The sequence below is a fragment of the Colletotrichum aenigma genome (genome assembly GCF_013390185.1).
Source record: "Colletotrichum aenigma strain Cg56 chromosome Unknown KSG_Cg56_contig02, whole genome shotgun sequence".
Taxonomy (NCBI): domain Eukaryota; kingdom Fungi; phylum Ascomycota; class Sordariomycetes; order Glomerellales; family Glomerellaceae; genus Colletotrichum; species Colletotrichum aenigma.
The window spans coordinates 3,870,707-3,887,425 of record NW_023500908.1 but is presented as its reverse complement, the minus strand read 5'-3'; the positions used below and the strand labels follow the sequence as shown (position 1 = coordinate 3,887,425).

The 16,719-nt window shown below is 55.1% G+C and overlaps 2 protein-coding genes across 2 annotated transcripts; both read right to left on the bottom strand.

Moving 5' to 3' along the window:
• Positions 1-528: 528 nt before the first annotated feature.
• TAF13 (Transcription initiation factor TFIID subunit 13) lies at positions 529-1,139 on the bottom strand (the record flags this gene model as incomplete). Its single annotated transcript, XM_037318362.1, has 2 exons — positions 529-1,010; positions 1,079-1,139. The coding sequence occupies 2 exons, from the start codon at positions 1,137-1,139 to the stop codon at positions 529-531; spliced, it is 543 nt and encodes a 180-aa protein (XP_037182420.1).
• A 3,440-nt stretch (positions 1,140-4,579) lies between these two features.
• Positions 4,580-6,574, bottom strand: SOK1 (the record flags this gene model as incomplete). Its single annotated transcript, XM_037318361.1, has 1 exon — positions 4,580-6,574. One exon carries the CDS (start codon positions 6,572-6,574, stop codon positions 4,580-4,582), a length of 1,995 nt encoding a protein of 664 aa, XP_037182421.1.
• Positions 6,575-16,719: the final 10,145 nt, after the last annotated feature.

The window sequence follows — 16,719 nt, the reverse complement described above, 5'->3', positions numbered from 1 at the left end:
CGACAGCAGCGGCTCCGGTGCCGATTCGGGAAACGGGCAAAAGGCCGCACCGCTCTACCTTGCGGTTGCAGTCCAACACATGCATGACATGGTTGTACTGAGAAGGCGGCTGAACCTTATTGTGTGCACGAAGAGACCTCGCGTCTGCTTCTTCGATTTGTTTGTTGTCATGCCATGCGAGGGTATGACGGCTGTGGTATGTCGAATTAAGGTCGGCGGGGTTCGACCACTTTTCCCCAAGTCAAAGATCGTGATGCACCCTGGTCAAAAGTGGAAACCTCAGATCTCGCTCCATTGTGCCCAAAAAGTTTCAACGGCGTCATGTCAAACTCGGCCTGCTTGATCGATGATTTGATGCACACTGCTCAAAGCCCCCAAAAAGTATTAATTATGCCATGCTTAATTTGCCTATGCCTCTGCCGATGTGTCGTCAGAAATGCCAGCTGAGCCAATACAAGGCCGTTGATCCAAAACGCCAGTCGCTATGCACCGTGCCCAACAACAAAATCGCCGTGCCACCTCCAACTCTCATTTTGCGTCGCCGTCGAGCCTGACCCTCTTGGCTGGTCGTCCCGCAATCTCACTCTCAGCATCGGCGTCGTCGTCCGCCTCGCCCAGCTCCTCCTCCTGCTTCGCAGCAGCATCGGCAGCAGAGCTCGCGGCATCGCCCTGCCCGTTGACGGCCTTGTCTTTTGACTGTTTGCCCCCCTCCTGGTCCGCTGCGTCCTTCATGAGAACGGCCTCGTCGTCCTTTGTGAAGATCTTCTTCGCCGAGTCGATCTCGCCCTTCTTCTCAAAGACCTCCTGCACCTTGCCGAGAAACGCGTCGTTCTTTCGGAAGGCGAACTCGAAATCTTCGTATTTGACCTTCTGCCGGCCTGCGTAGTTGGCAGCTCGGGTGGCCTCGAAGGCCATGCCTTGGATGAACTCGGTCACGATCTCGTCGAGGACGCGGATGGTCTCGGGAAGGGGGTTCCGCACGTCGCCATGGGCGTAGAGCAGCTGAGCCACTAGGAAGGAGCAGTCGAATTAGCTTGGGGATTTCGCTGTGAGGGAATTTGCACGAAAATGTGCGTACGCTCGTTGTGGCTAAAGTTCATCTTGCCAACATTTTTGGCAGCGCGGGCGCGAGGCTCCATGATGGGCAGTCGTGAGTGATCGGTGCGCGCTGATTGATGGATCGCTTGTGCCTAGTGTAGAGTCGCACAGGTTTTTGATTGTTTTGAATGGTTTACTCGTGTTGACGGCGCAAGCAGTGAGGTGGAGGAGGTGGAGGTTGAATCGTGAAGACGAAATTGGCGGAGGTAGGACGAACTCCAGATGGAGAATTCACGGTGACAGACTGCGCAACGCACAGGGCAAGCAGCTTCAGCCTCAGTTTCCACAGCTTGCACTGTGGGGGTGGCGCCAAAGTAGGTACCTGCCTCGGTGCTGCCTCAGGGGTTGACGCAGAGCTAGGTAGAGCTCGAGCCACGTGTGGCTCAGTAAATCTCCGGGCCACCTTGTCCACTGTACGGACAGGAGAGGCTGAAGCGTACCGCACCCCTGGGCTCTGGTATCGCGATCTTCCATCCATTTGCATCCAGGTCAACCACGTCGCCAGTTCCCGCGCAGAGGGACAACAGTCGCAAACATGGTGGGTCGCAGTCGCATCCAACGAATAAATCCGAAGAATGCTAACAAGCCCCGCCAGACCGCCCTCTTCAATTTCCAGTCTCTCCTCCTCGTCATCCTCCTGCTCGTCTGCACATGCGCATACATCCACCAGCTCATACCCGCCATGATGGACCGAAACAAGGACGGGTAAGAACGAGGCCCGGCACAGAGCACACGCTTCATGACGAGAATGCTGATCGATCGGTAGCTTCATGGGCATCTTTTGGAAATTCGCCAGGGTAGGCGAGCGTTTAAGTCCGTACATCAGCTTATGCTGCGTCGTCATGGCGGCAAGTCTCCCTCTTCCCCGACATTTCTGCCCTTTAGACTTGACTAATAGATGAGGAGAACAGGTTTCCATGCTCATCAACTAAATATATCCCCCGTACGATCACGCACGACTCGGCTCGCTGGGGAGGCGGTCGAGAAAAATGAAGACTTGTCCTATGATTTCGGAGTTGGTTAGGGAAATGAATACGGCTACGGCTTTGGTAGAAGAGACACAGGAAGCGCAAAGAAGCAGTCATCGTCGGGCCAATATCGCCCGTGTCACGATCGCAATAGTACAAAGAACGCTCTGCCTAGAGTCAGGCAGGCAGTCTCAAGGATAATAAGAGTTTACGTCATCACCCATGTCGCGCATGTTTCTTCAGAGATGCGATAAAGTCCTTTGCCCTTGACGACAGAATGGAAAGGCTCTAAGTTGAGGGATGAGCATGTTACGTACTGGATAACGAGATATTGTCTCTAGTGTAGTTTCGTGTCAGCTACAGAGCCAACTTTCCAAAGCAACCAGGCCAGTCCAGTTTCACCGGCGAACTCTACGAGCCGTGTTGGAGACCATCGTTCGTTGGATTCCTTGCGCCAGAGCGGATTCCTTTCGGCCGTTTAAGATACCCAGTGACACCCGTCCCAGTCGGCATCGGGTTCGCCGAAGGACTTGGATCAAAGTCATGATACCGGCTGCGAGGATGAGTGTCACACAGCCTCAGCACAACAAATATATTGCTTTCTAGCCGTCTGATGCAAGACAATGAGGACAGTGTTTGTACTGGACGGTGACCTTGAAACCCCCATCAACCATCCCACGAAGGGCGACTCTCACACAAGCGCCGTGTCCAGGTCACATTTTCTTTTGTCTGTGCCCAAGTCTCATTGCTTTTGCTGCCACATCGCCTTTGAGTCCTCTTGCGTCGGCAAGTACGCTCAAGGGTACGGCAATGGGCTTTGAAAAAGAAACCGCCGGAGGAGGGGCGTCGGCTGTAGAGAACGGAGTTGCAGGACCGTAGCAGAATGTTCTACATGGTCTTGGGTATGCCTCTCTTGTATCACCAGGGACCGTACCCCTTTCAAGTCTTCTTTCAACCATTTCATGTTCTGGTGCAGTCCCCTGAGGCTTTTGGAGCAGGAAGTGGCCAATACTTACGGCATATTTGGTAACGTAGACGTTTAGGAATCGCAGAATCAACTTGGCAATTATTTCCACGCAGCTAGTAGACCGAACACGAGTCTGTGGAGGTTCGGAATAGTGTCAACGTTTTGAGAGATTTGCTTCGTAACCCACTTTATCGAACTTGACCTTCCTTCCCTCTCCAGCATGCTTATTGTTGCTTTTCCAACCTCGACCAAGTCCCCCTCTTCACCGTCCCCTTCACCATCCTCAGTCTGGGACCCCGCTTCACCTGTCTGGCTCCCAGCCCTCCTGTCCCGGTTGTAAACACACTTGCTTGCCACCATCACGAGAGCTCTAATGTATCAAGCGTACAAATCGCATTCACAGGACTCACCTAAGGGTAGGCCAGGGCTCAGAACGTCAGGTGTTCGGTGAAACTGTCTTGTCTGGGTGCTTGGGGCCTCTCATCCAGGCCAGTCTCACACCGAAGTTTTCACTACTTGAGCAATAGAACACATGAGACTCCCTACCTTTCCTGAGCCAGAGGAACCAATTTCTACTTTTTTCTATATACGTGTTCAATATCGTCATTGCTGTCGCTGCCGATTGCTCCTATTATTATTACCACCGAGCCTATTGTCGCTTCTGTTGCTACAGTTGTTTTACCTCAATTACATTTAACGTCAGATATATGCTAGCAAGATAGGCACCAGCAAAGTTATCATGGGGCTTCTATCCGGGTTGCTCGTATTTAACTCGGTTCACCACGCAGTGGTCAAGATTCATTCACAGCTCAAACCTGAGATTGACATGTCCTTTTTCCCTCTCACTTTTTTAATACTTTCGTGTAGCAGGTTACCGCCTGCGGGGACACCCTTTCTTTCTAACCTTCTCACACAGTTTGCCGCTTGTGGGCACACCTTTTTGCCTAACGTTTACATTAATATATATTGATCTGAACGGCAACCGGCCCACGCAAGCGATGAATAATTTGACATAAAGCTGGCCAAAACAAGACACAGAGTGCAAGGACACACCATCGAGACACAAGCGTGCATGGGCAGAGGAAAAGAAAGCCAAAACGACCATTCGGCTGAGCGATTCACTTGAGTACATAGTCACATGCGTTGTGATTAAAATGTAGACAAATGTTTAAACGTCAAGTGAAACTCTCATTTTCTGTCTCAGAGCAATGCAAAAGTGTGCGCTATGTATCTGCATGTAACCACCGCCATAGAAACGCCTATCCAATCAACTAACCAACGCGATAAAAGCGCGAGCTTGATGCTTTGATCCCCAAAACACCGTCTAAGGTTCCGTAACACCCGTTGCCTGAAGAGATATGAATTCTTGCGAGAAAAGTTGTGAAATGCAAGATTAAAATACTGTAAGGGGTATTGTTGTTCGGCCAGACATAGTAGAGAAGCCCCCCTTGTCGGGGCGAGTCGGGCTGCTGGCTTCTTGACCAGCAGCGTCCATATTAAATAATGTGACGCCTCAAAGGGCGAGCTTTGCTCAGAGGCAGTTCTTCTAGAACTGGTTCATCTCCATGACGCTGTCGGCCTGTTCCTCGGAGGTATAGGCCAGGCCCGCGAACACGCGCCAGTGAAGAATACCGAGGTGCGCCAGCCGAGTCGCCATGTCTTCGAGACCGCCATCCTCACGGACTTCGCGGCTGGTCTCGGAGGGCTCCCGGCCATCGCGGTCGGGGCTGCCACTCCATGACCGCCCTGAGCCGTTGGCACGACCGCCTGTGGCGACTGAAAATAGTCCAACGCCTGTTAGTCCACGGTATTCCCTGACCCGCCTCTGCAGCTCCACCAAGAGCCTACCGTGGAATTGCTCCTGAACTTCCTGGAACATCGAGCTGTTGACGTCGCAAACGTTGGAAGCGAGCTTTGATTCCAAAACGGGAAGTATGTCGGACGGGGCGTTGCAGAAGCGGAAGATCTGGATAGCCAAGGAGGGTGCCAGGGCTTCCCAGCGGGATTCGTGTCGGCGTGGCGGTGGTGAGGTGTGAAGTAAGGCGACGAGTGAGTTGTAGAGTTCCTTGGACTTCGCCACGGAGTCTACGGGATCAGCAGGAGCGAATACCAGTGAAGATCTGGGAGAAGAGGTTGCTGAGCCACTCGCGCTAAAGGCGAGACTTGAGGGTCGCGAGGGAGGAGTGTTGAAGTCGAAGGCTGGCGTCAAAGAAGCTGGTCGGCTGCGAGTCCCTTCATCGAATCGATCCACGTCGAAAACAGCAAGTCGGCCAACGCGTTCCAGGTCGTCGAACATTCGCATGCAGACTTCCAGGTTGATAGCGTCCAGCATATCAGCTCGCAACTTGATAAAGCGCTCCTCATCAAAGATGAAGGTATTTGGCAGAGACTTATCCGAGACCGAAGGCAGGATGAGTCTGGAAATAGCTTCGAAGAACACAGACATCTCGCCGAAAGAGTGTGCCGCAACGGGGGAAACGGATGATGCGTATCGGTCCTCGGCGTCCCTGTACCATGCGTTCGCCTGCGTAACGTCCAACTTGTTGCCCTGAATCTTCTTCTCGAAAAACTTGCGCTCGAATGGAACGGTTCCCTCGATCAGGATAGGGCGGAGACAACGAATCTGGTGGTTGGCAACGTCGAGCTTCATGGCCTCCAGCACGCTCAAGAGGCTCTTCATGCCCTTGACCAACTCCTCCACGTTATTCATCCTGTTTCCATTGCTGAGCTGGCTGTACATCTGGTCCACCCATTCGTCACGCATTGGGGCGCAATGTGACTTGAGAACGCGAGACAACCACAAGGCCAACTTTTCCAGATCCGCAACGCCCCTGTAGAACTGCTGCATCAGCAGATCGACGTTGAGTCCCTCATCCAAGTAAACCCTGTCTCTCTGGGGAACCAAAGTCTGGATGATGTCCTTCACAGCCTTCAAGAGTGATGGCAAACACCAATCGTCCGTCTGGCCGTGAGCAGCGTAAAAAGCCTCCGGTTCCCTCACAAAATCAACCAGTTGGTCCTGCAAGGTATTCCAGAAGAGGTCCGCCTTATGTTGCTTCCGCTTGCCCTTGTCTCCATCCAGGTTGGGTCGGAAATGCAGCTCGGGGTCAAAGTTAATATCGTGGCGCAACTTGGGATTGTGCATGATTTTGCACACGTCCAGCTCGCTCAAGGTACCCTTGGTGACTGGAGGCTCGAGAGGGCGAGATGGCCTCGGTGCGGGTGCCTTTGCCTCAGGGACTGGTGCAAAGTAGCTGTCTGTCGGCGCGCTCGGAGTCGAAACCGTGGAACTGTTGGAAGATGCCCTGGCCATCAGGGGTGCTGATGAAGGAGTTGACGTGCTTGAAGGCGGGTTGAAACCTCTGGGAGAGTCCTGGGAAGGTTGTTGGAATTGGGCCTTGGCCTCTTCTTGTTCGGTCTGCTTGCCCGTCTGGGGCTCTGTCTCTTGGATGGGTTCATTATCGGCACTGGCACGAGTAGAAGTCGACAAGTGCCGACGGTTGCTCTCTATGCCGCCACCGGCTCCCTGTTCGCCCGCCATCGTACCGAACTGTCGCGGGAAGAGATGATTTTTGTTGTTCTTTTGGAGGGTTGTTCCACTGGAATCCAGATCCGCAATCGATTCAGAGAAAGCCGTCAGAAACCAATTCTAGAACCGTTGGGTTACACACTCGAGATCGGCGCTGAGACAGGAAAATGGGGCCCAGATGGTCGAAATAGGGGAGAGAGCTGTCGTGGGGCTGGTGTCCCGCAGGAGAGCAAGTTAGCAAGAGTATATCTAGATGGAGGGCCGCAAACAAGCACTGGCGGTTTTGTGAGACGGAGCAGGTCTCGTGAGCAACACACGGATGTGTGCAGGGTCAAGGTGCCGTAGCTCTGTGTAATAAACCCAGTCTTCGGAGGCAGGATTGCGAGTTTGCGGCTGCGGTGGCCGGGTAAGCGAGGCGTGCTCGTGGCAACTTACAGAATGGGTTGCGAATGCGGCGCAGAACGCAACGGCAATTGGGAGATTCGAGGCAAAGGTCACTATCTCGAGGGATGTTTGCTTCGGTGCTTCACGCAGATGTGCAGAAGGAGCGGCTGGACCACGACAAGTCCGTATTGGGTGGGAGGGGGCTTGCTGCAGCAGACGCGGCTGGGAAGCAAGCAAGCAAGCGGCCACGGCAGGGTCTCGTTGGTTGCTGCCGTCGGGTGAGAGTGGGAGTGGCAGTGAGATGAGCGGCGAAGCGTGTGTCGAGCCCGAGAGTGCGGTCAGGCGCAGTACGACAACGACGTGTGTATCGTGGTGGCGGGAGATCGGTGGAATTGTTGGTTGGTCGGGGGGTGTATGTTTCCGTGCAGTGTTGCTCGATTCCCGGGTGGAAGTTGGGAAAAAAGGGTGAAAGTCTATTGGAGGGCGAGCGAGGAGGATGTTATGAGATTTGAGGAAGGGGGGCCAGGCGAGTGAGTGAGCAGGTCTGTGGCCAGCTGAGAGGCGAGGCTTGGTTGGATGCTGCGGGTGAGATGTCGGGAGATTGCCAGGTAGCGTAGCGAGAGAAGGATGGACCCGAGAAAAAGAGAGTGCAAGAAGCAAGCCAAAGAGCCCAGAGAGTTAATTACAAATTGGGAAGGAAATTGCAAACGGAGAGAAGGAAGAAAAGGAAGAGGAAAACCACGTCTAGTAAGGGGACGGGAGAGGCAAGAGAAATACGGTCGGTAAGTACGGTCAGGTCAGGCCCCAGACCAGGTCAGGTCAGGTCAGTGCAGTATGCAGCCGGGGAAGGGATGAAAAAAAAAGGAGAGAGGAGAGGACTGGAGCGTGTTAAAGCCAAACAATAATATTAAGACGTATGGAGGGTAAGGTACATTGCCCATAGTACATACATAGAGCAACAAGGGGTGGGAGGGGGGTACGTACACGCCTCACCTTTTAGCAGGTGCACTAGGACGGGCAGGTTACTTAGCTAGCACACTCTGCTGGTCTGGTCTGGTCTGGTCTGTCTGGTGTGTGTGTGTGTGCCTCTGTCTGGAGTATGAGTGTGTGAGAGAGAGAGAGTGTGTGTGTGTGTGTGTGTGGGAGGGGACGGGGGGAGTGTGGAAGGCCGTGGGAGTGGAGAGAGGACGGGAGGCAAGGTAAGGTATGCCAGGTACATAGCGTATTCTTTGGGCTGCCCGCGGAAAGACTCAAGTCAAGACCGGGGACTCAAAAGTGTACCGCAGCAGCAATGTACACATACCACACCTACGCACACCACCATTGGTACAATACCTTACACACTTACATAGACATGCATGTGTGAGGTAGCGTCTAAGAAGGCGGCGGAAAGGAGCTGGAAGGCGGAAAAGCTCAGGCCAATACACTACCTGAATAAAAACAAGGAGAAGGGGGAATGGGGGAAAAAAGAAGAAGAGAGACTCTGACAGAGTGAGAATGAGAGAGTGACAGAGAGAGAGAGAGAGAGAGAGAGAGAGAGAGAGAGAGAGAGGCAAGGTTCCTGCGACAGGCGCAGGAACAGGTAGCCAAACCCTGCCTTGACCAGTCAGTACTGCGTAGAGGCTTTCCACTTTGTTAGTGATGTGTGTCCGGTGTATTGGCACTAAAGAGCGAGGCAAAGAAGCCCCATATGTGTATGTATGTATGTATGTATGTATGTATGTAGGTACCTACCTTACACATGGCCGGGAACCAGGTCCCAAGGGCCAAGGGATGATATGCGCTTGGATGGGTTGGGTGAAATTGCTGGCAATGCACCCTCTCTTCAATGCAGCAGCAGTACAGATAGATACTCGCCCACACTACAAACTCGGAGCTTCATCTTTTAGCGCAGCACCCACTGACATTCTCTCGCGGCCCCCTTCCATGACCTGAACGGCGTGTTCTGGCTGGTACGGCACGGTAATGGTGCCGTGCCTTGTGGCATGGCATGGCATAGCATGGTCAGCCAGGCCAGCCCAGGTCCTGACAGAGAAGAAGGTTGTCCTGACCCTGGGAGGAGCGACGTAGGAACGGGCACCAGCAGCAGGAACCAGCAGATACGCAGTAGAGGGTGAGGGCGTACTGCGTATCCGTACGGGTCAGGTATGTGATGTCCAGTGATGTGGAGGGCCCATGTACCCCTTTCGTATCTCGCTGCAGCACCTGCCGCGTCAGAGGCACGCATCTGCTACTTCCAGATGTTGGAGCAGCTGGCTGCAGCAGCGCAGACAGAGAAAAGAGTGAGAGAGCGACGCATCCCACACCACACCACACCACACACCTATCCCATACATGCCATGCCTCCCTCATCTGCTTCCCTCACTTCACCTCGACCCAGCATCCCTTCCCAGTTCTCGCTCGTGGTGTTGGCACCTTTCCCTTCTCTGTCAGGTACGGCACGCCTCATGGACGCCTCAACCCGCCAATTCCAACACCGCGCCTCCTTGCCCGCCGCGGCTTTAGCCCGTCATCTTTGCGAGGTCTCTTTGCGAGGTCCCTTTGAGACCTTCCCCATTGCCATGACAAGCCACGTCCTAGCTAGCCCACGGCCGCGCCCACCGCTCCGTCCATGAGACGGAAACACGGAGCGACCATGTCATGTACCTCTGCAGCCTGCATACATGAAAGTGGTACATTGTCGCCTTGCTTGCTCGCTCTCGCTTCCCCTCCACCACCGCTACCACCACCACTACCACCACCACCCGGTCGACCGCCGGCATTAAAGCACCATCGGCAGAACCAGCAGCACCAAGATTGCAGCAGTCCAGTGGATGCTGCTGCAGTGCAGCGCTGTGCTTGCGGTGTCTTCTTTGTGCAGCACCGGCCGGCGAGCACCAGCACAGCACAGCATTACAACTCACTCCCACCAATCTACGGATACGCATGCGATTCAAGCCAGTTGTTCGTCCCTCGGGTCCTCGCCGAGTACCTTGGTAAGGTAGGTAGGTACCTAACTACCTTCCTTACGGATACCCTCAACAACGAACGATACCTGCAAGCCGCATACATATTTGCTATGCCTATGCCACGCCATCTGCAACTCGTCACTCTGGTCCCTTGGGTGGCAGTGTGGCACCCGCGGGCGTATCGACACGAAATAACAACGGCCGGCCAATGCCAGTCGAGTCGAGTCGGCAGGCGGTGAGCTGAGCTGAGGCGGCGTTAACAGCAGCATTGCTGATTGAGGCAATAAAAGTTGGAGAGAGAGTCGTGTGCATCTCGCCATCGTCATTTGCCATTACCATTCCCATTTGCATCAAATCACAATTGCCGTTGGCACAATGCCTGCCAGTCAGTGCTCGTCCTCGTTCGTGGCTCTGACTGATTTCTTCTTCGGGTGTCGGTACGCCCACGGCCACTAAGACGAGATATTTACCCATGCTGCCATGCCCCATGCCATGCCAGACCATGCCAGACCATGCCATGCCACGCTCATCGCACGCTGGGGCGATTGACACCCACTGCACCCAGGGCCCAGGACAGAGATCCTTGCGGCGGGCCGGGGGCGTGGACGAACAACACGTTTGGTACTTGGGACTCTTCCTCCTCTTGGGGGTTGCGTCCACTCGGGCCTGTCCCTGCCGGCCGCCGGAGACTCTCTCCCAAAGAACCACGACCCATGCGCCTGTCGGTGATCTCGAAGAACGGAACGCAAAATGGATACCTCATGGAACACGCCAGCCAGCCTCCCTTCTTTGCCTGGTCCTCCTTGTTTTGTTTTCCCCGGGAAGCTGGAACAGGTTGAAGGGGATACCAAAACCAAAAAAGGGGACGACGGTGTGGCGTTGAGACGGGGCCAGGTCGATCCAGCGTCGTTGGAGCGACCAGCATGTTCAAAACACCAGACTCTCTTCTTGTTCATGGAATCAAACAAGCCAAGGGCAAAAGGGTAGGTATGCGCGTGCGACTAGTCGTTGAGTGCGGGTTGAAAGAACAGAAAGACACACGACACACGATAGCCGCGGGGGCGCCGTCGCCGCCGCCGCTTGTCGGCAAAAAGATGACCACCGCATCATTCAGGAAGGGCAAGCTACTTTACCTGCCGGACCCTCGCTCAGGGCGACATGACAAGAGACTTGAATTTCGGGGTGAGGTCAGGCGAGGGTGAGGTAATGCAAGGCAGGCAGGTCGAAGTTGGTAAAGCAATGAGGCGGCAGCGGCGGACGGCGAGTCAACCACGTTAGGTTCGGTTCGCATCGTATTATCGGCCACCACCAGCAAGCGGGAACTCAACCAATTCCGGTAGCTGCAGTAATACACTACGGGTGGGCATCAGCACCCTCAAACTGCAGCAGAAGCAAGCGAAACTCGGTATCGACCGCCGGGTCGTAGATCGTGGAGGCCGTGTTGCATAGTTTGCGGCGGACGGCAGGACGAGACGGAGATGGAGATTGGAGATGGAATGTAAGGTGTCCTATCCGTCAGGAATCCATCCCACTACCGCCGCACAGAACCACCGCTTCCACCTCTCATACGCTTTCACTCCCGCCCGCTTGTACGTCCGTCCGTCGGTAAGCTTGAAAGAATACGGATGGATGATCGTGAGGAGGTGAGGATGAGGAGCCAAGAGGAGTCGAGTCGTCTTGCCTAGCGTGGGCCATGCCATGTAAGGACGGACGCGGTCGACAAGATGAGCACAACGCCCCATTCTGCTACCTACGTACTAAATCATCTGTTGGAGGGGAGTCCGAGCGAAAGGAAAGCAAGGACGCACGCATTCTTGGCGGGGGAGGAATTAATACAAGAAAAACAAAGGAGAAAGGAGTTGGTCGATCATAAGAAACGGGTGGTGCGCCTGGCATGGGGTTTGACTCCAACAAGGGGTGGGCTGTGGATGGATAAGCAAGCATCGGAGGAATAACAGTCGAAGAAGAAAAGAACAAGTGCAAAAGATGCATGATGCCAGGATGGAAAAGGCAAAAGAGCAACGGCAAGGGCCAGTTGAGACAACCCAGCAATCCACGCCGCCGGTACCTTGCTTCCTCCATTGCTCCAGTGTCCCAGGGGCCTGGCCCGGCATACGAATGTACTTCACTTAATTCCAGGTATTTTCAGTTCAGCTGTCCGAATACCTTCCAAAAATGAGTTGGAGCTATCGGAGACTGCCCTGCCTGCCACTTGTCTGGCTGGCTGGGACAGCAAGCAGGGCAGTTATGGACACTGACTCTGGCACAGGGCGGACAGCAAGGGGTTGCACCATGGGGCAGCCTACACGGACCTGACACCCTGCCTGAATCTCCCGGACGCCAGTCTGAAGCCCAGTCTGGTGGGTTTCTCACGGTGAGAGAGCCACCTGCCTACACTACCAGGCAGGGAGGTGGGCAAGGTGAGCGCCTCCGTCACCTTGGACTTGGACCTGAAGAGAGGTACTTTTGACAAAGTCTGGTCCTGGAGAAGAAGAAGAGCAACTACAACAGGCACACGACACCAACCTGCATTGACTCTCTTACCCGCGCGCTACTCACCGCACAGCGTCAGCGCTCGAGGAGGTGCCACCGTAGTGTACCGCCTTCAAATCTTGCGCATTGCGTGGAAAGGATTCCACGTTGCCCCCTTCGGCCGCTGCCCGACATCGCAGACAAGTTCGATCCGCCGACGCCGCCGCCGCCGCCACCACCGCAGATAAAGAAATGACGGAGCCGGAAGAAAAGCGCAAGATGCATACGCCTTCGGACTCTCCATACACTTACACGTCCTGCATACGCAGCGCAGTAGTTGTGATCCACGGGATCCGTATGGGCAGTCATCATCCATGGGTTTGCCATCAAAGCAAGTGTGAACCCACAACTGGTAGTCTTCCACTTGGCACACGTACACGCACACACGACTCTGACTGACTCCATCCTCCCAATCTTGAGGGCTGCACTGTGATATTTCTGCATGCCCGACCGAGGCGTGGGGTTACATCCGCTGCTGGCAGACGAGCAGTGACTATTTCCAAAATTGGGTCGGGGAATTATCCAGGGAGGCAGAAACCATCTGGAAGAAACAAATCAATGCCTCCCATGTCTCCCATGCCTCCCTCTCCCCAAGGGTGCCATTGCCATGGGTCTCCAATATGGTGGTAGTGGGGGCTGTTTTTATTTATCCCCTCGGTCACAACTCAGCGCGCGGTACCTCTCCCTCGGTCAGCCTGGCCACCGAGAGAGTACCTTCTTGCGTACTCTCTGGTACAGTGCCGCCGAGCGTAGAGTTGCTTCGATGTCGATGTCTTTTCCGGGGCCCCGTCCCTGCATCCGCATCCATCTCAATTGCGTCAAGTGGGAGAGAGGGAGCAACCGACCGAGGCGCCGCATCTTCAGGGCTAGGTACGGTAAGCACTACGTAGCAAGTAATAAGGGTACGGAGACGGGTACCTGACCATCGACAGTGTCCATCATGGCCTGCCCTGCCTCGCTAAGGCACGGCGGAGACTGCGTGTCTGAAGAGTCGCGGAAGTTGGAGCTCAACTTGAAGTTTGCCCCGGACATGGGGGCATCCTGCGGCCGGCCTTGGGATCGTGTCGTCTTCTTCGGAGCCGGGTCGCAGGGCACTCTGAGCGCGTGCGACCCTGTTCCATTGCATCGTCAGCTGATACGTGCCCGGGAGTCTTGCGTCGAGGCCTGGTGCTGGTGCTGGAGCTGCTGGGCGTTTGGCTCTGTGGGCTGGAACGGCCCTGGACGGATACGGAATGCGCTCCGTCATCTCCTCCCATTCTTCAGACAAAGGGCGACGGACCGACGGCGACAGGTCCATGGTTCATCTGAGTCTGAGTAAGGTACGGTGCGGTGGTGGAGTGTCGGTACCGCCAAGTACCTTTACTGGTGAAGTAGCAGTAGTGGGAGGGAGGCAACTTCTTGCCAGAGAAAGAGGCTGCCGAGGCACCGTTTCCCCCCCTGGCTAGCGCAAGTAGTCCCGTCTTTCCTTCCCGTTGGCATTAAGATTGGATCCATCTAGCTGCGATCCACGATCCACCGTCTTCACCTCGTCCACTGTCCACTCCAGATGCGACCAACCACCAACAATCTGTCCTGCTGATCAATCAACCCTCGCAATCAATTTCTCCAACGATTTTTTTTTCTTTTTTTTTTTTTCTTTTTCCTTTGCCAACCCTGGCGTCGGAGCCATCGCCGCCTTCTGCCAGCAGTCCTTTGCGCCGTACGAGCCAAGCGGACATGAGGTGAAATGAGTAACACCACACGCATCGTCGCACCTCAAACGGCCCATCGCAATCCCCCGTCTACGTACGTGCCGACTCGTTCGCTGTAGGCGGGCAAGATGAACAGATGCAACGTTGGTTCAGAACTATCGTCGTCCGACTCCATCGTCCGTCCGTCGGCAACTCCAAAATTGTCACCAGGGGGAAGTGGCATTTACTTCGCAAGGCAGGCAGTCAAACGGAGCGAGCCAACAACTTCCATCGCTCCCGCAATTTATCTACCCACTCTTTTCCTGTCTGTTCGTACAAGATCTCGGGATACGAACCGCCCCAACCCGCCCCTATGCTCGTCGGGGTACGCCCGGGAACTTGGTTTGAATCAGCCTCCAGGCCGTCGGTCGGATGGATCTACATGGAGATGTCTAGCCCGTGAGGTGTGGCTGTTAATTAACCCATTCCTGGGTGCATGCGGCCGAGATATCGGTGCCTCTGCGAAAATGGCCGATGGCGAGCCAGACGCCTCGCTGACCGCCGTCGTTTGACGCTGAGCTCCCCGCTACTGCTGAGTGGCCCTTTTTGAGGCTTTTGAGCCCGGACTGGCAATCATGTCGCCGTCGTCGAGGTCGTCGAGACTGGACTGGACTGGACTGCCAGATGAGAGAAGCTTCAGACGGTGCCCGGCAGCGTGGCCGCCCGTCCGTCTGTCTGCGCAGTAAGATAATAGGCGTCCATCTCGCAACTTCCGGGGCGTCCGTCACTTGATCCAAACGCCAACGGCGCACGGCAGAATGCAATTTCAACTCTCGAGACGCCGGCCGCTGCCCGATACTCAGACTTGACCGGCAGCCAGCTTACTCCACGCATGAGTAAGGTGATGCCGTGCTGCGTGCTCGCCCCTGAGTCTGGCATGGGCTTCCTTTTCGCTTCCTTTCCGGCTCCAACCTCGACGTGTGGCTTTGACTCCCCGGACTTTGCGACAAGTATTAGGTCCCGGTGAAGAGATGAACCGTGCTGTCTGTCTGTCGTCGCCGGCGGCGGAAGCTTGATGCCCCAGCCAACATACATGGGACACGACGCGCTACGGCACAATACACTATCAAAGTATGACGACAGTCCTTATTCTGCGCATGCCCACCTACGGATAAGCCCTTTGGACCTACATGCATGCGAATGGATGGATCGGGCGTTAATGAGCTGAGATCATCTCATCTCTTCCAAAACGTCCACCACTCCCGCTACCACCCTGTAAGGCATCCGGAACGGAATCAGCTTGCATCTAAAATTGCCGCTGGCTGACTCTTGCCCGAGCCACCGCCCATCTTCCTGCGGTACGAGTCAATCAACTTCTGACGTCGATGCTGGAAAATCTCTTTTTCGAATATTGGCCGTGTGCGTGCGGTGCGGACGCATCCAAGGCACCACGGGCACCACCTACTGCACACACTACACGTCAAACAAAGACGCCTCGGCCACGGCGAACCCTCCATCCCTCCATCCCTTCTGCCTCGTTCTGCCATGTGGTTGATGGAGCACACCAAGGGTCCGCAGACTGGGAACCGCGGCTGTCCAGGGACGAGGGTCATCCTCGCACCACTGCTGCTGAGAATGAGGCTGCACAGCTCACACCACCAATTCACGTCTGCGGCCTGCCCTTCCAGTTTCAACGGTCCGACATTTACCTGCCCACCATCTAGTTGTCAACCGGTGTCCGAAGTTCTCGAGTACGGAGCCCACGCAGCACCGTCTCTCGATTCGATCGAACGCCGGTGATGGTCCTGTCGCACCCACCTTTGGCATGGCCGTCTGCCGAGCCACTGCGGGAATCCAGCCGTACTTGGTTACTGTCACGGAGGTGAGGTCAGCTTCAAACTCTGGATCCAACTTTCTTTCCTGCCCTCCCTCCACGTCGAGTAACAGAAACAGACAAAAGAAGATCAACTCTCCTCAGCTTCCCCCCTTTGGTGGTGATGGATTACGCAACGACAACATCCACTACCCGGTCGGCAAACATCATGGGAACTGCAACGCGACGCAACGGCGAATGCTTCGTTTCGGCCGCCTACTGTCGCTGTAAGTGTGATACAGATGCTACCGACCGCTTGCCTGCATGCTTTTTGTAAGCAAGCAAGGCATTGATAGACCGTCCTTCACCTGACTGTCGCTTGCCGCCTCACCGAGATTGGGTGACTGTGAAGGTTTAAGCACAGCCCAGCCAGACAAACCCGGCCCAAAGCTTGAGGGTTGCCTTTGACTGAGCTGCCCCCAATCAACCCAAGAGAGATTGACAGAGTCGCCGACGAGGATGCTTGGCAGATCCCATCGTCCCAACTACGACATTAGTGCAACATTATTGGCCCTCTTATTCGCCGGGCCTTCTGGATTCTTCCTAGGCGAGAGTTGCATTTCAACAAGGCCCTTGTTAGGGGAGCGAGGGGTACAGAACAGCTCGAGTGCGGCTGCTACCTGTTACATGGTACCTCGTTTTCTCCTCTGCGCTGTAGTACAACGCGCGTCGCTCGTCCGAGACGGCACTTTTCAACGTTTACATTCATCACGGCAGGCCTAGTGTTTTGGCAACACCACCTGCAAACCG